This window comes from Hyperoodon ampullatus, assembly GCF_949752795.1.
Source record: "Hyperoodon ampullatus genome assembly, chromosome: 5".
In the NCBI taxonomy this organism is placed as follows: Eukaryota; Metazoa; Chordata; class Mammalia; order Artiodactyla; family Ziphiidae; genus Hyperoodon; species Hyperoodon ampullatus.
This window is the reverse complement of record NC_136918.1, coordinates 119741327-119763899: the sequence shown is the minus strand read 5'-3', so window position 1 is coordinate 119763899 and position 22573 is coordinate 119741327. Positions and strand designations below refer to the sequence as shown.

Genomic DNA, 22573 nt, shown 5'->3' with positions numbered 1-22573 from the left:
GCCTTGGCGTTGAGATGGAGATCTCTGGGAGATTTTTGCCTGTTGATATTATGTGGAGTTCAGAGGTCTCTTGTGGACCAGTGTCCTGAACTTGGCTCTCACACATCAGAGGCACAGCCATGATGCTTGGCTGCAGCATCAAGAGTGTTTCATCCACATGGCTCCAAATAAAAGGGAGAAAAAAAGAAAGAAAGGAAGAAAGAAAGAAAGAAAGAAAGAAGAAAGAGAAAGAAAGAAAGAAAGAAAGAAAGAGAAAGAAAGAAAGAAAGATAAAATAATATAAATAAAGTTATTAAAATAAAAATAATTACTAAGAAAAATTTTTTTAAAGTAATAATAATAATAAAAAAAGGACAGACAGAACCCTAGGACAAATGGTAAAAGAAAAGCTATACAGAGAAAATCACTCACAGAAGCATACACATACACACTCACAGAAAGAGAAAAAGGGAAAGAATATATATATATACCTTTGCTCCCAAAGTCCACCTCCTCAGTTTGGGATGTTTCATTGTCTATTCATGTATTCAACAGATGCAGGGTACATCAAGTTGATTGTGGAGATTTAATCCACTGCTCCTGAGGCTGTTGGGAGAGATTTCCCTTTGTCTTCTTTGTTCTCACAGCTCCTGGGGTTCAGTTTTGGATTTGGCCCTGCCTCTGCATGTAGGTCACCTAATGGCATCTGTTCTTCACTCAGACAGGACAGGGTTAATGTAGCCGCTGATTAGGGGTCTCTGGCTCACTCAGGCCATGGGGGAGCAATGGGTATGGAATGTGGGGTGAGCCTGCAGCAGCAGAGGCCAGCATGATTTTGCACCCGCCTGATGCGCTCCGTGTGTTCTTCCAGGGAATTTGTCCCTGGATCACGGGACCCTGGCAGTGGCAGGCTGCACAGGCCCCTGGGAGGGGAGGTGTGGACAGTGACCTGTGCTTACACACAGGCTTCTTGGTGGTTGCAGCAGCAGCCTTAGCATCCCATGCATGTCTCTGGGGTCCGAACTGATAGCCGCGGCTTGCGCCCGTCTCTGGAACTCGTTTAAGTGGTGCTCTGAATCTCCTCTCCTTGTGCACCCTGAAACAATGTTCTCTTGCCTCCTAGGCAGTTCCAGACTTTTTCCCAGACTCCCTTCCAGCTAGTCGTGGTGCACTAGTCCCCTTTAGGCTGTGTTCACGCAGCCAGCCCCAGTCCTCTCCCTGGGATCTGACCTCCAAGTCCTGAACCTCAGCTCCCAACCCCGGCCCTCCCTGGTGTGTGAGCAGACAAGCCTCTCAGGCGTGAGTGCTGGTCGGCACCTATCCTCTGTGCAGAAATCTGTCTGCTTTGCCCTCTGCACCCCTGTGGCTGTGCTTTCTGCCGTGGCTCTGAAGCTCCCCCCCTCCACCACCCACAGTCTCTGCCCACTAAGGGTCTTCCTAGTGTGTGGAAACCTTTCCTCCTTCACAGCTCCCTCCTACTGGTGCAGGTCCCGTCCCTATTCTTTTGTCTCTATTTTTTCTTTTTTCTTTTGCCCTACCCAGGTACGTGGGGAGTTTCTTGCCTTTTGGGAGGTCTGAGGTCTTCTGCCACCATTCAGTGGGTGTTCTGTAGGAGTTGTTTCACATGTAGATATATTTCTGATGTATTTGTGGAGAGGAAGGTGATCTCTGCATCTCACTCTTCTGCCATCTTGAAGTTCCTTCCCCCAATCATCTTTAGAGTCTTCCTGTGTTAATCTTTTCCTGACAAATTCTTCCCAAAAGCATTCTCTCCTTTCTTCATCCACCACTACTTTGTTCTTTTTTTTTTTTTTTTGGTTTGTTTTGTTCTGTTTTATAGTATTAACTAATATACACATAATGCTTAATCCATATCAGACACTGTTCTTTACATATCTTGGTTTACATATACGTGAATCATATTTATTCATTTAAGCCTCATTTAGATTATAATAGGCTGATGCATTATTTTTATTCCTATTTTATCGGTGAGGAAACCAAAAGGTGGATTAAGTCCAGAGGTACCCAAATTGGAAGTGGGTGATTAAAAAAAAGGGTCTGACCACAGGAGAATGGCTTCTGAATCAATGTGCTTAGCCACTACAATCCACCGCCTCTTTCTGACCCTTGTATTTGCATATGGTAACATAATAATATCTTGTGCTTCATGATCTCCTCTTCCACCCTGGGGTTCATAACAAAAACTTCCATTTTTTCATCTTTGTCTTCAGAACCAATTATGATATCCATTACCTTGTAAGTGTACAAAAATATTTGTTGAATAAATGTATTAATAACTGACTGGAAGGGGCATCCTTGTCAAAGGTACATAGTTTTTAAAGTTTCCATAAAGAAGTAAAGTTTGAGAATATGATAATACTATCAAGATAAAGTATTGATTCTTGAAACTTTTCAAAATTTCTATCATATGCAATCATATGCGATTTACTGATGATTAACTTTCTGTAAAAGTAGTACAATGTGGCAGAAGAAAAAGTTCATTTGTGAAATAAGGACGATTTTCTATTTATCAATTACTGAAGATAATATTTTGAGTTATATTTTCAGTCTGGCATGTATACTAATTCTTTTCCTTAAGTTCACCATCAGTATAAATTCTGCTCAAGAAAAGCTATTCTATTTCTAACTAACACAGCCAGATTCTTTTTTTGTTTTGTTTTGCTTTTTTCTTTTCTGCCATTGTTATTTTCTCAGCAGGTTACAACTGGCATTTTGTTGCTTTCAGCTGTGATGTAAGTTGTCTGCTTCCCAAACCAGTTGTTCTCACTCTCTTAACCATGGCTACCTGCTTGGGTTTCTACTATTTTTCACACCTTAAATATAAATTTTTGAGGTAAACTGTGTATGTTCTCGATGCTCAGTTCTTTATTATGTGAGACTCTTTTGAAAAAAGAAGCAGAAATGGAAACAGAGAGGATAGCATATGCTTTGGACATATGACAGGTGACAACATGTTCCGGATCTTGTTGAGTGATTATGGAGTATCTGTAATCACAAAGTTTCCTTTACAGTCTTCCAGTACAGGGCGCTGCTCCTTTCTTAGGAAATAAATCATTCTTCTTTTTTTTTTTTCCATATGAAATGTGCTGAATGATTGCCTAATTTTTCTCAATACTCTTTTTTTATTCCTGGCTCTTCTGTTTCTACTGGCTGTATCAAGGAGAAATAATTCAATTAAGTAAGTGAATATGCTCAATCTACACTGAAACTTCTGATGGTCTCCAAGCACGCAGTGTTGCTTTGTAGGGTCATCGATGAGAGATGGAGAGGGTTGAGCTGAGGCTATATCACCAAGTCAAAGACAGTCAAATTTGTAATAGGCCTTTCAGGTATACATTGAATATTTGGTTGAGAAAAAGATTTTACAGTGAATCCATAGGATATTAAACCTGGAGAGACTTCAGACAGTGAGAAATAGAAGAAATTCTACTAAGAATTTTTTCTTTTTTTTATTGACTTTTTTGTTACTAAAATGCTACATGCTCTTTGTAAAACATTTAGAAAATATGGTAAAGCACAAAAGAGAAAATGAAGATAACCCATAATCCTACTACCCATAAATAATAACACTGTTGATATGTTAGTATATATTTTCAAGTAATTTTGTGTGTATATACAAATGATTAAGACCTGTAAATATCTTTTATTACCTATTTTGTTCACTTAATATTATGAACAGTTTCCTAAAGCATTAAATATTCTCCTAAAATATATTTAAGTGGCTGCAAAATATTTTGCCATATAGGCTATCCACTGTAATAACCAAATTCCATTTTTGTGTATATTTGATTTATTTGGCATTTCACAATTTATGAACATTATTTTAAAATAACCACCATAATAATGGTCTCAAATGCCTCTGGTGTCCCACCACTGTGATCTGGATCTCATCATTGACTCCAGCAACAACTGTAATCTTCTCAGAAAGAATAAAATGCCATAAAAGCTTTCAGCATTGCAGTTCTACTCTTTTAGAAAATCAGTAGAATTCACCTTTACTTAGATATATTTATAGGTAAAATTTTCCATTTGCCAATTCTCACTCACTTGCTATTTGGTTTATATTATAATCTCCCTGTGAAATATATTCAAAAGCAAGATATTTATTTGAATAACTCTGTAAGTACTGTGTTTCCTTTGCCTGTGGAGGTCTAACCTAATCATCCCCTGGACAGCTAAGGTGCAACACCATAATTTTTAATCCACCTGCTCTGGCTCACATCCAGTGTTTCTGGATTACATCACAGGTCCGTAGTGATAAGCTGTTCTATGTATTCTGGTTAGGAATGTTTTACAGCAGCTGCTACTGGATCTCAAGGTTAATGAGGGCCTTTCCCTAAGAAAATTGCCTCATTTTACTTGAGCGAGAATTCAACACTATATAGTCTCTTAGGCTTTCTCAAGCTTTATTTTTATTTCCCTCATAGCTCTAGTTTCTTATTTTGTAAGAATTATGTATATCTTTAAGTAGTGTGTACATAAACACAAATGTTCTTTATTTTACAGCGTTGACAGTTCATATCTTTTTAGATAACATTCTTAGACATGCAACTTTTACTTGACTATGTCCATGGTTATGAGTTCTTTTCATTCCTTTATGGTATCTTTAACTATAAGATAGCCAATATTATTACTTACATATTTAATTTTTATTTTAATTATATACATTCCTTTTCCCACGAGGATTTAAGGTACTTCACAAACAAGGCTTAGATATAAACGGAAGTGGAAAAAGAAAATTAGAACCGTGGGAAACAGAAGCATATAAATCTACCATCCCATTGATTAAGATGGGTGTTACGATCAGTGTGATGTCAATAAAGCCAAGAAGAAAAAGTGTTTCAGGAAGAAAGGGATGACAAACCTTGTCAAATCCTGCTGGGGGAGTCTAGTGAGATGAGGACATAGACATGTTCCTTGGAGTAGGCATCCTGAAGATTGTAAGCGACCTTGGCAAAAGTAGGTTAAATGACATCTTAAGGGTCATGCTTGGGGATGAAGCCAGATTGGTATAGATTGAAGAGTGAATAGTTGCTGAGAAAGGAGAGACAGAAAGCATTGATAACACTTTTGAGAAGGTTTGCTTTGAACAGGGTTAGAGCGAGATGGGAATATAACTAAAAGAGACAAAATATGGAGTCTAGGAGCACCTATAATTCACTTTTTAATTGAGAAATACTAAAGGGTGTTCCTGTGAATATGGATATCATAAGATGGTTTCTCCTTGTGACCTTCCACAAAAGTCAAACACATACTTTTTAAAAAATTACCAGAGCAAATAAGAGTTATCATAATTCTTCTTTAAGGAATTTAATATGCACTGTTAAAAACAAGTAGAACATTTCATTGAAGTTAACTTGAAGACACCCAATAGAACATTTAGGACATACTGGGATAGATGGGGAAGTATCCTGATGAGCATGATGCACAGAGAAATTATCCCCAAAGGAAATTATTATTTGACTGTTTCCCACATGCTAAATCCATGCTATAATCTCCGTACCTTCAAGTTGGCAGAGGTATCAACCCAGTGGCTTTCTAACCCCAAACGTCTCACCTTAAATCTACCTTTCACCCTCTCATAGTCTGAAGACCCAATAACATGCTAATTATCCTCCAATCCTATGCCCTAGTGATTTGCATGGGTATCCCAAATCTACCTTTCACCCTCTCATAGTCTGAAGACCCAATAACATGCTAATTATCCTCCAATCCTATGCCCTAGTGATTTGCATGGGTATCCCTATATAAAGAACCAAAGGTTTCTGTGCTTCAGAGACTCAACTTCCAATGAAAATATTCACAGGGTAGCCTGTGGTTATCTCTCTAACACTCTACTCTCACACTTTAAGCTTGAGATGTGCTATACAGCAATGGGGTACCCTGGCCTTTGTGCAGTCAGCATAATCTTACTCAAGGTGACTTATATGTACAAAAAGATATTCTTACCCCTGAATCATTTCCTCATATTCCTAAAGATAACTGACTCCTCTACCAAAATTTCTTTGCATTCTCATTGTACTCATTATGATTTTTATCATAGACGTGAAATAAAAGAGAGAAAACAAAGCCTTTTAATATAACTCTCTCTCATTCCAAGACTGTAGTCTCCTTCTTGGCAAGGACTACAGGTTATTTATCTCTGTGTTCTCAGAACTTACACATAGTAACACTCAAAATATACTAGCTGAAAAAATATAAAGAATTAATGAAAAATCATTTGAGGTGCTTTTAAGTTTTTATAAAATGATTATTTTCTTATCTTGTTTAGTCATCTAATAGCTTCTTGTTTAAACCATTAAACAGATGTAGCCATTCATTTAACTCCTCCCTAGGTTTGCACCAAATCTTTTATCACATATTTTTTTCTTTCTAATACAAATAAATTGAAGATTTTGTATTATTATTTGTTCACTGTCTTTGGTGTATTTCTTTTTATGTAATGTTCACTGTGAACAGTGACATTTATGTGCTTCAATGACTATCACACAACATTTAAAATACCTCTTTATTATATTATCACATTCCATTGTGAGGAAATAATCATACAATTATGCAAAATGCTCCCTGATGTAAGTTTAGAATGATAGAATTAATCAAGAGTATTTGGAGTTGAGATACTATTAAAATACCTAACAACTAGTAGGATAGTACTTGGAACTGGAGGACAGGCTTAGGAAAGAGAGAGAATTACATTATTATTTGTGAAATTAGTGCCTTCATAAATACAGAATAAAAATATAGTAGTGAGATTATTTGGGATGAATAATTGGATTAAAGTTAATATGGTAAGAACACACGAAATAACTGTATTCTAAATCTAATATAAATCATGTAAATCACTAAACTAAGAATCAGCAGGTTAATAAGGTTTTTAGTCAACTTAAAGAAATTTTAAATAAAGATAAGTGTTGACAGGCACACATCAAAATAAGAATACTGATGACCGAGAAGTTTGGAAGCAATGAGATCTCATAGCATTGTCTTCGGTGACAAAGGTAACATTTCCCAAGGCAGACATCAGATCTGATACTTACTCACAGGGAAAAAATTAGATGGGCTTCTAATAGTAGAAGGGAACCTTGAGGAAACAATCACAAGTTGATGAAATTGAATTCCTTTCCCCAAGGGAAGGGAATGGAAATGTCAGCAAGATTAAGAATATTAACTTTAGGAAGCTAATTGTATCAAGCTTGAAAACTAGTACACTGAATCCTTGGGCTTCTCTTAAGAAATGTAGTTCAAGGAAGTTGGCTATCGAAAAGAATATGGTTCTACCCATTCAAAACAAACTGTACCAGGATATTTGAAAGCCAAGAAGAGAAAACAGCCAATATGACTAAACCCAGAACTTTGGATGAAGTTGAAAGGCAAATGAGAAGGTCACATATAGTTAAATTTAGAAAGAACATTGCAAAAGGGAATAACAGAATCAGAGCCAATTAAATACCAAATAATCAAATATAAAATATTTGGAGAGAATTTTCTTTTTTCAGAGAAAGATAAAAAATACAACTAAGATGATATAAATATTTTCCCCATTTATTCATCCCACAGATATTTATTGAGAGCCTACTGTGTCAGGTATTGTTTTAGACACTGGACATTCACCAGTGAACACAACAAACCACATTCCTCCCTTGTGGACTTATATTCTTAAAATGTTATAAATACATCATAAAAATTCATTAAAATATTAAAATACATAGTAAAAATTCATTAAAATCCAATATATACCTGATGTTGTATTCAGTTCAATTCTCTACACTTTTTATATGTGTATTTTTTTGTAATGATAATTCTTGCCAATCCAAAATGATAACCCTGGGGACAAAAATCTTCTATAAAGTCTATTCACTTGAGTAAGAACTAATAAATTTTAGAATATTCAATAATAAGGGTTGAAATGCAAACTTGTTATTGTTGTTATTTATTCACTTAACCAGATAATCATGATATAATTAACACTACATTTGCCTTCCCAATATCCACTCTTCTTTTTTTTCCCCAAGAGCACCCTGATTTTTTTAGGTAAATACTATCCCACCCCCAACACACACACAGCTAGGTATCTTGATAAGGTGAACTCCACTCTTTCCCCAGGAAGAGAATGATGGTCCAAGGGGTGATCCTATTCCCCTTGCCTGTGATCATTTCAGTAATGGACATGTGACAGTATTATGATTCATTAGCATTTATTCATGAAGGCTCCAAATTGTTCTTCAATATTTAAGTGAAATTATTGATAGTGACCCACTTTTCATTATTTAAAAAGAAAAATGAATATATAAAAAAGAAAATAAGACCCTACTTTAAGCTTGTCCCCGAAATTAGAACAGAGCATATTTTAAAAACCTCACTCTAACAAGTCTGTTGATTTTTTTTTCTTTTTCTCATCTCTCACTGAGTTAAATTAAAAAAATTACAGCTGGTATGAGAAGGCCATGATCGCTCAGTGGAACTGCTTTCCTAGATGATTTAAAATTCATTGATGTCCTATTTGACAGTCCTTTCCTAACTGATTTTACTCACGCTTCCCAAATAGTCCCCAGGAGACCTATGTCTCAAACCCTGGCTCCCTCTTAAGTTTCAGACTTACACCCTCATCTGCTTCTCTGAGTGTAAAAGACATGTCTTGCTCATACAGCAAGCCTAAAATATCTCAAACTGCGCCTATCCTCTTCTTTCCCTCAGTCAGCCCCACGGCCTTTGTTTTCCACCATGGTTTATGCAGCGCCAATACCCTCAGGTTAATCAACCAGAAGCCACTTCCTCAATTTCCTCTCTCTTCATTTATTCCCGAAAACAATTTGGCTCTTATGACCTGGTATTTCTAAATCTCAATTGTTTTCTCAAATAAATTCACCCATTTCTCTTTCTGTAGACAATGCCTTAGCCAATGCCTTATTCAGGAACTTAATAAGTTCCTGGATTTCACAGTAGTGACCTAAATGGTTTCTCTCCCACCTCTCTTTTCCTCACACTACCATCAAGTTATTTTCCTCCCAGTAGTGTGTGTGTGTGTGTGTGTGTGTGTGTGTATAAGTACCAAAAGCTTGGCAGAACATCAAGGTCATCCATGATCTGACACTTACAACTTTTTCTAGACTTGACCTTCATTTTATTCTCCTTCATGAACCCTGTATTACTGTCAACCCAGGACATTCATCTTTTCCAGAACATGCTTTTCTTTTTTCCTTGGTTCACAGTGATTTCTGGGATGCCATTTCCTTGTGTCCCTTTCTGTTGAAATACCATCCACTCCTCAAATCACAACCCAAGACCTCCATCTAGAAATTTTTTCTGATTTCCAAGCACAATCATCCTCTTCCTCCTTGTCATTACATCAGGTTTTGTTTGGGCTGCCTCTGGATTGGCAGAGTCATGAGATGAAAAGAGTGTGGCTCCTTGAACTATCACAAGAGGAGAACTGCCAGCTGAAACATAGCCCCTTACTTCAACTACTAAAGGTATAAGAAATAAATGTCTATTGTTTCTTATCCTTTATATATGTTGGCATATATTTCTTTAACACAGACTATCCTATCCAATATTTTCTTCAGTCTTCAACTCCTGTGTAATGAAACACTATGAACAAGAAGCAGGAAGTAACAAAGCTGTTCCAAAGAATTATATGAAATAAACAGAAGGGAAAAAAATGAAAATACTCAGGTAAATATCCTAGCTTTTCAAGGCTGTTTGACTTTGCCTGATTTATTACAATCCTATTTGTATAATAAGCTTTCTTACAATTAAGGACAGCTTCCATAATATCAGGTCTCTGAAAACTTTGCTTGTTAGAATGAAGAATTTTATTTTTGCTATAAGAGAGAAAAAATATTTTTCTCCACTTCAGTTATGATTGAAACAGCTCTGCCACTTGGTGACATGTATTCAAATTTTAGTTTTAGTATTTTTTTCCTATATTAAAACTGCAGAAATAATGGAATAATGTCCATAATGTCAAATTGTATATCCTTTCATATCTTTCTCTTCTGCATCAGTAAGCCAGCTAAAGCATTTTTAGTTCTCATTTTGTATTGAATACTTTAAATTGGCCACAGTTTCTAAAAAAACAGATGTGATTCATTTTGGACAGGACTTAAACATATAAATTTCACATGAGTTTAGAGGCCACTAAAGTCATGGAAGAAGCATGTCATGACTTACAAACACAACCCATTCTGGGAGAAGGACTACTTAAGGTGATAAGGGCAAGAGAAATATCTGAGAACACTTACAGTGAACTTTCTTGACCAAACTGTAAACTAAATTCATGATTATTTCACATTGTTATAAAATTGCTTTTTAAATTTAAAACAGCAAATTTTGATTTGTTATTATACTCTCTCCTTCTGTAGCCTCCTCTGCAGGCATCACCCTACGTGTTTGCACAAAGTCCAAATGTCAATTACATTCCAGGCATTTCTTTTGGCTTTGTGTGTTGTTCTTCTCTTTCCACCCATCTGCCAAGCCTGATTTACCCTACAAGATTCAGACTTTTGCAATTTAAAAATTCTAAGTCTCTTTAGAAGCTAGACCCTTAATAATTTTATATCAAAACAGGTTTCATTGTGTGGAGGTATGTGGAACTATTTGAAAATGAATGCATGTATATGTGTGTGTGTGTGTAACTTTTTTTAAAGGAACAATGTTATAACTGAGCAATCTGTTTTTTAAAAAGAACTATTGTTATAAAATTCCCCAAATTGTATATTCCAATAAAAATTTGTCTCTAAGACTATCAAATTATACCACTGTTCACTTTCTTCAAACATAGTGGAGATATATATTTTAGATTTTTGATTGGGAATTTTTTTTTAATTTCTTAGCTGCATTGGGATAAGTTCAATGTATTAATTAGAAAGTTTTGATTCTGAGAGAAACTTACAATAAGTTTACTTATACTTGGATTATGTACTCAAACACATACTTTGAGTAAAGTTCTATGTAGGAATACATTTTTTGGAGACATTAAATCTATCAATTTATTAATATTTCTAAATCCAGTAGTACACTCATTTGTGCGAGGGTGTGGCCCATAATAATGGGAATTTTATCATGACAATCATCCATATTGTGGAAAGCTATTTCCTCAGGATAAAAATGTGTATGTTCCAGTCAGATTAGCCTTATAATGTGGATGACATTTGCTTTGTGGAAGTTTTTCTTGATAAGTTTTTCCTGACACAGAACAAGGTACATATGAGACACAGTTGAAGAGGAGTTTAATTACCACAAGCATATTGTGACTCATAAACTGATTTACATCTAATGGCCCTGTGGCATGGACCCCAGCAGTGAGGTGTCATTGTAATAGCTGTAATGGCCATTCTTTGCCTCATGAAAGCATGAATAAAGATCTGATGTGTCAATTAAATGAGAAATAGAACATAGTAGGGTTGTTTATAAAATCTCATCTAATTAGCATGATGAAAAATTAAAACTGAAACACAAAGATTTTTTAGAGCTAAAAGAATACTGTTAATGCCTCATTTAGAATTATTTGGCAATCTTACCTCTAGTTACATATTTTGAAAACCTTCTTTATAAAGAATCTGGTTAGTCCACAAATTCGCATGAATGCTGTGTACATTCTGAGAAAGAATGAAAAATTGTTCATTATAATTTGGAAATTTCTGAAGTAGAGTTTGGCCGTGCCCACTCATGTCCTCCTTCCAATTCATTGCCAGAAACAATAGCAAACACTTCAACAAATGTAGAGTTCACTCCAGTCTGGCACCAAATGACATGATTTAAACGTGAATGAAGGGTAAGGACAATCTAAGGTATTGTACGTACGTCTAGTCTACCATGTTAAAAAATATTGGTTCCAAAATAATTAAGCAATTTATATAAATAATATTAAATTTACCTCATTCTGCTGCTCAGTCTACTGGTTAGTTCTGTGATGTTGAGAAAATTACTAGATTTTTATCAAACTAAATTTCCTTATTTGAAAAATGAGTGATTTCCAACTTGGTGTTCTCTAATGTTCTGTATAAATCTAAATTAGAATTTAATATGTTTTGGCAGGTGCTACTTTGCATTAAACCAATACTTTATCTGAGTGTTTAGGATTAATATTGCTGCTCTAGTTTAATATTTCTATGATTTGATGGCTTAAATTCTGACGGGCACAAAAATAAAGAATAGAGAAGATATTGTGGCATTTAATACATTTACATAATATGGATATATGATAAGTAGTCTAAAAGTTTATGAATATTATTGTTCCAAACAAATTTTTATTATCTAAAAATTTATCATGAAAGTCAATTGAAGAATATATTAAATGTCTATCATTGTACATATCTTAAAATACCAGGCTTTAACTAAAAATGGAGCAAAAATAAATCCTAAATATTTAATAAACCAAAAGCAAAAAATAATTGCATTGAAAGTCTTTTACTATAGAGCTGAATTTGCAGTATTACTTCTTTTCCCTCAAAAATGGCAAAAGGCATTGTGCTCAATGACAATGAAAAAAGAAAGAAAGAAAGAAAGAAAGAAAGAAAGAAAGAAAGAAAGAAAGAAAGAGAGAAAGAAAGAAACTTCACTTACCAGAGAAATTTGTTGATCTGCAGATAATGAGAAGTAAAATCACTCATCATCAGGATTAGTTCTAACAGCATCTGCAGAAACCAAAGGAGAGCTGTGATGTGACAGCTCTTTTGAAAACATCCATCAGAGTCATCTTCTTCCTCTTGTTATGTCTTTCCTTTTCAAATATTTCCTCAGCCTGTGCATCTGGAGAATCTCCTGTTCTGTAGTAAATTATCTTTGTTTCATGAAATCTGTGCAATTTGTACAACACTCTCAATCATCATTAAAATAGACAACACCCTGCCTGAGTCACACAGATATGGCCACTGAGTGAACACTTATACTATGCCTTTTTAGCCCTTTTGGCGATGGATAAAGCCACCACCACAAGGCGTTCTTTTTATTTAAAACAGGTACTGCATCATAGGGTTCACAAATCACAATGACATAAAAGCAAGTCTTGCTCCTACCCCACTCTACACCCATCTTGTTCCTCATCTACCCTTCCAGCTCCCTATAGCAAACATTTCAGTTCTGTATTTTTATAATTAATTCTTCAATTATTACAATGTCATGGTGATTTTTTAAATAGATGATAATTTGTCAAAGATATATATTTTTAAAAATCCAGTATTTGGCTTCTTCTAATCTTTAGAATCCTGAAAATGAATTTCTACTGTCATTTATTTGCAGGCTGAAATAAAACAAAAGAACTGGTCTTGACTCTCAAATGTAATAGATAAATATCAAACATATGGTTGGTTTTCATTATAATTCACTGTAAAAACAAGAATGTACCAATGGAAACTACAAAGTTCAGCATAAAACCTTTGTCATAACAGGCCAGGCCCTTTTAAAAGAAGATGGCAAATGTTTGGGTCCATTTACACTGATTTGCTTGTATTGGCTTCAGAGGAATAAAGATAAAAGAATATATGTTGGTAAGAATAAATTTTAAGAAAATATAACTAGTTCAGAAGTCTTCGCTATGTGGAAGTCAAGTCTCAGGGGCAGAAGTAGAGTGACCACAAGTATGTGAGCTTGTAAAAAACTAGTTAAAGGAGAAGGCACAGTATCACTAAATCAAGTCATAAGGTCTGACCACTAAGATGTACCATTTGCTATAACTTAGAATTACAGGAAGAAAATGGTTCAGGATGATCTATCCATTCTCCTTAGACTATTTGAAGCAATATAAAAGCAGAAATATCTCGAAGTGAAGTCATAAATCAGATAGTAGAAATATTGTTCCACTTAAACTAAACAGAATCAATTACCACATGTGGTTTAAAATATTACTTAGTTGCTTAATTTGGGTCTTTGGAAGCAGGTAAATTGAGAGTGAACAGTTAAGTTCCTCAACTTAATCTTCAACTTTTCCCTTGTGTCTCTAATACAAATCTTCCTCTTAAACCAGAGCATAATTTTTCTTTGAGGGCTGTAATCACAGGTCTCCAAATATCAGGTACCAAATCAGCTCTGCTATGTTGACAGCCTTAATTGAATATGCTCAACATTAGATTAAAAAATTAAAAGTATAATTCCCTTCACCTTGCAGGGATGTTTTAAATTTAATTATATAAGCCAAAGGAGAGAAAACAATCAACCTCATCCTACATTAGGAAATGTTTCCATCATTGCCCATCATTCGTTAGGAATCATGCTGTATGATTTATTACTGAAGAATCTAGAATATTTTCTTTTTTGTCCAAGTTTATTACAAATAGACTATGTAAAAAATAGTAAGATTTGTCTCCTCACTGTGAAACTTAGTTTATCATTTAAATAAAAAAACAACCAGGAGATTTATTTGATGCTACACTATTATGGAAGGAGAAAGAGCAGACATGAAGTGCAGGAGAAAATATCCCCTCCCTCTGTGCTGTCTTGTGTTTTGGGTTCAACACTTTACAGAGTACTTTCTCTTTCCTCTTAGGGTCAGGATACTAATTTCACTTGAGATGTGCTTGCTTTTCAAGACAGGAGATAAGATTTCTTTTTTCATTTTTTATTTCTAACTTCAAAAAAATTCTATAAAAGTAATCGACATATAGTTTTTAAAAAATATTAAAATGTTTGTAATGAGATCCATCAATCTCCTGCCCTTCCTGTCCTTATTTTCTAGTCTTGATCCACAAAGGCAGTTGCCTTCGACAGTACATCTGGCAAAGAAAGGTGATGAATTCACTTGAGCACATATTAAATTTGTCTAAGTGAAAGTGTCCAGAAAATTGTTGGATATATGGAATTGAAATTTAGGAGAGAAATCTTGGATACACATATTGCTTTGGGAATTCTCAATATATGGGTGGTATTTGAAGCTATAAAAATAATATCTATTTTGCTTTTTCAAATATGTGTAGAAGAGCCATTTGCAAAAGTATAATATAAATATAGTGTATTCTTAGAGAATAAATAGGTTTAAGTGTGGTAATAGGAAGCTTAGTAGTAATATACCTTGGCAGGCTGTTGTACATCTTGACTGCAAGTAACTAGAGACAACAAGACAACAAAGAGATGATACAGCAAACTGGGTGAAAAACATAGCTCAGAAAAAAGCAACAGCAGTTGGGCTTCTCTGGTGGCACAGTGGGAGTCCGCCTGTCAATACAGCGGACATGGGTTTGTACTCCGGTACGGGAAGATCCCACATACTACGGAGCGGCTGGCCCATGAGCCATGGCCACTGAGCCTGCGCGTCTGAACCCTGTGCTACGCAACAGTGAGAGGCCTGCATACCGCAAAAAAAAAAAAAAAAAAAAAAAAGCAGCAGGAAAAGTGTGGAAGAAAAGAGTAGAACCCAATCTTAGGTTTTCTTACGATCTAACCTAGACTCCCTGCCCTGCAGAAGTCCAGAAATTGGAAAGAGGATAATGATTTCTTATAGAGCTTTACTGAATGCTTCGTAGGATTTTCCGTGGAGATGGACATAACTAAAATAGAATATTCTTATAAGAAAAACTGGGCAGTTAGTAAAATTTTTCTGTTTCTTTCATCCAGAAGTGCCTTTTATTGTTATACTATGGTTTCCCAGAATTCTCTGTTTCAATTCTCTACTCAGTTTAATCTCTTAGGATCAAGTTCCTTCATTGAGAATTTTTTCCTTCACTTTCATCAAGACTCACCTGAAATTCCACTATTATCCATGAAAGATTAACTCCTATGGGAATTACCTTTCTGCTAAATACATTCATAAAATTGGACAAAAGACAAACAATTTCACACATTGAACAAGAGGTAGTGCACAACTCTGATCTCTGAGGTTAGAAAATAAATGAGGTGAACCCTAACATTTCCCCAATTTACACTTTGGGGGTGGGGGGTGGTTAGGAGATTACAGTGAATCCAGGGGAAATTCAAGCAGGGATTAGCATCTAGCTGCATTGATGACTGAGAGCTGAGAGAGGAAATTGGCTAAAATCCATAGGGCAGAATATATAAAAAAAAGTGGTCCCACACATACACACACAGAGTTTTGGAGGTCTGCAAAAGTGTCTTCTTGAATCTTTGATTGAATAGAAATTTATAAAGCATGAAGTAAAATTTCATGAAGCCAAGGAAAACACCAACTGAAAGTAGTAAGCTGGAAATTCTCTGGAGCTATGGCTTGGAAGAATGTGTGTTCCCACCAGCCAGGCGTAATAAACTTCATGATATGTGCAGCACTGGGTAGAGTCTTCAGAAGCATAAAGGCTTTTTTTTAACTTCAATAGAAAAGTTGAAAAGCATACCTTGAAAGTATCAAATTTATTCTAGGCCAGAAAATAGCTCAAAACTATTCAAAGAAAAGAATCACCATTCAAAACCTCACAATTCACAATTTCTTGCACCTAATAAAAAATAACCAGTGTGTAAAAGAGCAGGACTATATGTCTCATTGCCAGTAGGAAAGAAATCAATAGAAGCAGAACCAGATCTGACAGAAATGATGGTGTGATCAGACAGAAATGCCTTAAGCATCTAATATAAACCTTAAAAACAGATTTAAAGATGTTAAGAAACATAAGGAATGGAAGATATAAAAGTGAAATCTTTAGAACTTCTAAATATTAAAAATATAATATCTGAATGAAAAATACATTAGATGCAATTAATTTCAGATTAGAAATTGCAGAAGAAAACATAGTGGACTTGAAGGCATACAAATAGAAAATATCCAAAATAAAGAACAAAGCAAGAAAAGAATGAAAACAGGAATTGGTTTATCAGGGAGCTGTGAGATAATATCAAACTGTCTTATACAAAGGAAGTTGTAGTCTGAGGGGGAAGGGATATCTGAAGAAAGAATAATAAAAATATTTCAAATTTGAAAAATTGTCACATTCAAAAACAGCACTGAAGCTGAATAAATACAAGTGAAACCACACCATGACACATTATAATCAATTTACTGAAAACCAGTGATAAAAAGAAATAAAGAGAAGCCAGGGAAATGGCTCCCATGCAAAGAATCACATACAAAGACACATTTCAGGGAAAAGTTCTATAAGTGATTATTACACAGTCATGCATTTTAAAAATCTCATCAAATTATATAGTAAAGTGAATGAAATAATTTTATTCAAATTTTTCTTCAATAAACTGATTATTCAAAAAAGTTTGCTTGTTATATTCTATTCTATATTTATTTGACAAGTTATAATTGTATTAAGGACAAATAAAAGATAAATAAACTTCTTTTTTAGGGTACTTACATCTCAAAACAAATTTTGGAGTGAAGGTTTTAACCTCAAAGACAGAACTTTTCATGATAGTCATTTTGAGTGCTGTGATGAAAGTATTTGGAAGCAGGATAGATTTTCTAGCACTTATCAAATCTCACCATAGGACTAGCTAAATAGATGCAGTCTTGAAAAAAAAAAAAAAAGGTTCATATTTAAAATGTCAGTTCAGGAAATCATAGAGAGAAGAAATTCAAGTTATGGCAATTCAGCCACTTCTCAATAATTTGTTCTAATGAAGAAATACAGTGGCACTAACATTTCACAATGACCTCAAGTCCTGAGAAAATTTCTATTTGGTTTTATAACATATTATATGATTTTCAGCAGATTTTTTCCAAAAATTCAATTTTCCATAATAATATTGTGATATAAAGCATAGAGCAACTAAACTTCACAGAAGACAAGGAGACCATATTAACAAGAAACACTTTAAACGTCCTCCATGATAGGGCTCTGTGAAGGACATTGGGAGTAAAAAGACTTATCACCTTAAGTTTAGTGATTAGCACAATATCTGACACATGTCAATTACTCAATATCACCTGTGGAATAAATAAATATGATAAAACCAATATATGTCTCATTTTTCACAGAACCATACAGTTATGTTGGCTGGGGAATATTGCAAAGATGAGATATTGATAATTTCTTGGACAATCCATCACAGCTTTACATGCCCAATTGTTTTTCACTTAAACATACATTCCACTACTTGAAAAGTTCTGCTTCCCTGTATGCTCATCCAAATCAACATTTAGTTTACAAAATCTACAAAGTGGAAAATTTTCATATGAATTCTCAAGAATTGCCCAAATGGTAAAATAAATTCTGTTTAAAAAATGTCAGGATAGGGCTTCCCTGGTGATGATGCAGTGGTTGAGAGTCCGCCTGCCAATGCAGGAGAAAGGGGTTCGTGCCCCTGTCTGGGAAGATCCCACATGCCGCGGAGAGGCTGGGCCCATGAGCCACGGCCCCGGAGCCTGTGCTCCACAAAGGGAGAGGCCACAACAGCGAGAGGCCCGCGTACCGAAAAAAAAAAAAAAAAAAAAAATGTCAGGATACATCTATCATCACAATTGATCTACACATCTATTGAAGAGAAAATTGATTCTGTTTAAGGTCCTGTCAACGTCTACTTGTATTTTATAGGTGTAGGATTAATTTGCAAATAGTATCAAACTTACTGGAAGGACATGGTTTACTAAAGTGAAATATAAAACTCATAACAGTCTTCAAAGTGATGGATGCTTTATAGATTTTATGTGAAATAAGTTTAAGTTAAAAGTTGGCACTTGTTTCTTTCAACAGGCTGCATTTCCAAGAAAATACATGAAAGAGAAAGTGCATTGACGTTCTTGGGGAGCTACATTCAAGAATAATTTCTCTAGGTAGAACTAAGCCAAAGGAACGCTACAGAGAAAGAATGCGGGCAGCTTACCAGAGTAACTGGGTTGTAACGTATTTCTACTGAATCAGCAGTCCAAGTGTAGCAGCGAGATCCTAAATCTCCACAATATTCATTAATAACTCTGACCGCCAAATTAGAATTTCTGTCACAAAAGCCTTTATCAGAAACTTGATAATGGCTTTTGAGTTTATCATTCTGTGTTTCATAATATACCTTGGGACTTAAACCAATGACTTTTGATCCAAGTAATCTTTTTCTAAGATGAAAGTGAATTGGATGGGGCAGACTAGACAGATATCATTAAAGAATTTCAATTGCATTCTCTGGCCTAAAAAATATTATAAATCTAGCTTTTTTCTACTTACAACATAAGCAACGGTTAAATTATTCAAATAGGTTTTCAGAGTAAATATTGCTGATACAATGGAAAAGCTGCAGTTTTTGTCTATTTTTATCACTTATCTATTCAAATGGCTTGGCCCTGACTTTTGACAGTTTTAGCTGGATTTCATTTAAACGAAGTAAGCAAGTTGTAATTTAACCCATTGATGCCATAAACCTTACTGCAATGCATATCCAAAATATATACTCTTGAGCATAACACATTTTCATTATACAATAGTTCTACACACTCATTAATATAAAACACATTCACTGGAATTAAACTTATTGACCCAATGGAGATATATATATATATATATATATATATATATATATGTATATATATATATATATATATATAGTGTATTGGTTTTGTAAAATGCACACTCAAGTTCTGAATCAGTCTCAGACCAAACGGTGGCTTAAGTTCCCCTGATACCCACTTTCCTAAAATTTTGCCATCATTTTTCCTCTCTACCATGGTGAATAAGAAAAATTCAAGCAATAAGAAGGCTGATGTATGACCCTACGTTTCATATTTGTAAAGAAAGAAATTCATGCCCTAGTTTAACATGACTCTTCTACCTATTATTTGTTCTTCTTCATTCTTTTTAATCCATACTCCTTCCTTCCTTCCTTTTCTCTCTCCCCCCAACCCCCTACCCAGGTCTCCTTTTATTAACTCTTCACATTCTTTTCTGTATTCTTGTCTCATCTACAATGAGTGCATTTTTAATTTTAGCATCTAAATTGAATCTTCTTATGTTAATATTCTTGTCAAGCATCCCTTTTTCTGTATCTCTAAGTAAAATCTAACTAAAAAGTTTGTGTTGAGACTTTTTAGGGAACAGGTCACCTGGAAGGTAAAGGGATTAATAACATGTGAGCTGAGGTCTGGGGGTACCCGAGATACCAATGCTTGCTGTTGAAGATTCTTCAGTTTCTCTTTGGCATAGATATTCTCGTTCCCTGGCTTCACATATGTGAATCTGAACCCTTTGGACACGACTTATCTTTCCTGCAGCTGAGTTACTGAACTGCTGGGACTGCCAACCAGACCATACAATGTGTCTCACTCCTGTACAGCCTGTGTTTCAATGGCAACCCCCTCTTTTGGATGTGTAGGTAGTTTCCTAACTCACTGGGTTTGGTTTATATTCTTCTAAATAAGCTGACCCTGAGTATGATCACCTCTCCATTAGACATCATCAGGAATGTTGAGTTCCCATTGCTCTAAGAAGTAGTTTCAACATCTTATAGTGAATGGCTATATGGTGACAAATTCTTTATAATTAAAAAAAGTTGTTTCTAAACAATATATCTGATGCTCTGCTCATACATCAGTGATTATCCAGGAGATAATGATGAGAGTACACTGAATATGTTATAAATGTTAGGGGTAAGGAAACGTCAGGTGTAGTCTAGCTATTTTTGTATCTTTCTTCTGGCATTATTTAGATTTTAGAAATCCAGTCACTGCTTCAAACCTACATTGTGGTAGACTGTATTCATGGCTCCAATACTCCCCCCCCACCCTACACCCTCCTATGTCTGTGCCCTTTACCTTGTGACCATGCAGTCCCTTTGAAAAAGGGAAAGGGTATATTTCCCCACCTCTTTATTCTGAATTTGGCAATGTGTCTTGCTTTTGTCCATGGAATGATTCAGAAGTGAAGGTGTTCCTGTTTTGAACCTAGACATTAAGAGGTCTTACATGTTCCAGTACACTCTTTCTTAAGTCTTTGCCTTTGCCGGAAGATTGTCTGAGTCAGCCTACTAGACTTAAATAGCACATGACAAATGCGAAGTTTCCCTGGTCACCCCAGCCGAAGCCAGGCTACGTCAGCCAAACAGGCAGCTGAGCTCCAGGTATCTGAACAAGCACAGCCAAGGTTAGCAGAGCCCCTTAGCTGACCCCCACTTAATTACAGATATGTGCACAATGAACAATTATTGTTGATTACCCCTGAAGTTTTGTGGTTGTTTGTGGTGTTACCACTATAGTATTGTGACATCGATAATTGGTACATAGAATTTTTCAAAAGACAGTGATCAGATCACAGAGTCATCAACAATTCCAGAGGGGATCTCTGACTTCCTTTCCTCTCACTGATAGTAAAACATTTCTGTGTCCTAGTCGGTTCACTACAGGAAAATCACTTGAACCTCTATTTTTATCTCTAAGTTCTATAGGCCAGAATATCATTCTGTCTTCCATTATTTGGGGCTTATCCTTAGGGAAACCTTTGTACCCCTTTCATTGTCTTTCCATATGGAGTGACATTCATTACCATAAAACCCATAGCCTTTATCCATTCCTTCATTCACTTTTCCTTTGAAGAAGAGAACTGAATTCCAACTGGGAAATCTTTTGGCAAAAACTGGTTATAGAATCAGTTGCCTGCAGGGAGCATATGATATGCTACTTTGCCTAAGTTCTGTCAGGATAGAGCTGCAATTTGAGATTCTGTATTTATTTACTCTGAGTGTGAGTGGAAAGACTAGGTAATTCTGAGTTTGACTATTTGAAAACTCGTTGCTATTCATATAAGCAAACTGGTTTAATAAAAATAACTTTAGAGTTCCATTTGCCCATCTTCATTACTCTCTCATTTGGCTTAAACTCATATGGGGGAAAGAAGGTTTCTCTCTCTTTCTGTCACATCCCACTAACTTCCATTCTACCCTTAGTATTAAAGACTCTTACCCGTCATGCATGCTCTTCTCTTCTGGGACACCATTTCTCCAGACACTAACAATAACAACATAAAATGTAGAATTATATCTAGTCAGTTGTTTAAGCCTAAGATCAGTCAATTAATTTGAGCTTTTGCTTGCTTTCTTTCAATTATCAAAATTCACTGAGCACCTACTGAGAACCAGACCATGAATGAGACGATAGCTATGCCAATATGAAATAACCTTGACCCCAGCCTTTAAGAATTGAGTCAACCATCTAAACTACCAATGTTGTAAAATCACCAGACAAATTTGTTTGCATGAAGGAAACCTCCAGTCGTCATTTGATGGATCACAAACTAGCACTTTTTTATTCTTAAGTCTGCTTAACATCAGAATTTAACCATTTATTCAGCAAATATTTATCATCATCATCATCTACTAGGTGTTAGACACTGTCCTTAGAAATGAGGAAAAGTTATGAGCCACATAAGTTTCGTATCCTTATGCAGCTTTCATTCTCTTAGAGGAGACTGTAGTAAATTCATACATGAGCAAATATGCACTATAATTTCCGGTAATCACCGGAACTATGGAGGGAAATAAAACAGCTTAGAGGAAGAGATAATGAGGAATGTAGGTGCTGTATTTTAGATACAATGGTCAGGGGAGGTTTCTCTGTGAAGGAGATTTTGGAGCAAATGCCTGAGTGATGTGAAAGAGGAAACTGTGTGATAGTCTGCTGGAAAATGTTTCAAGCAGAGAAAAGGCAGATTAACATCCCCGAGGGAACAATGAGACGGACTCCAGTGGCAGGACAGAGTCAGAGAAGAAT

General features: G+C 35.4%; 1 protein-coding gene across 1 annotated transcript in view; it reads right to left on the bottom strand.

The window, feature by feature from the left end:
* The window catches only part of LOC307053815 (chromatin assembly factor 1 subunit B-like), a gene marked incomplete at both ends in the record, with an annotated part of 80109 nt that extends 58336 nt beyond the window's left edge, over nucleotides 1-21773 (bottom strand). Inside the window, 2 exon segments of the mRNA XM_079705281.1 lie at nucleotides 18709-18833; nucleotides 21767-21773. Of these exon segments, the coding sequence (XP_079561407.1) occupies nucleotides 18709-18833; nucleotides 21767-21773 (132 nt within the window).
* Nucleotides 21774-22573: the final 800 nt, after the last annotated feature.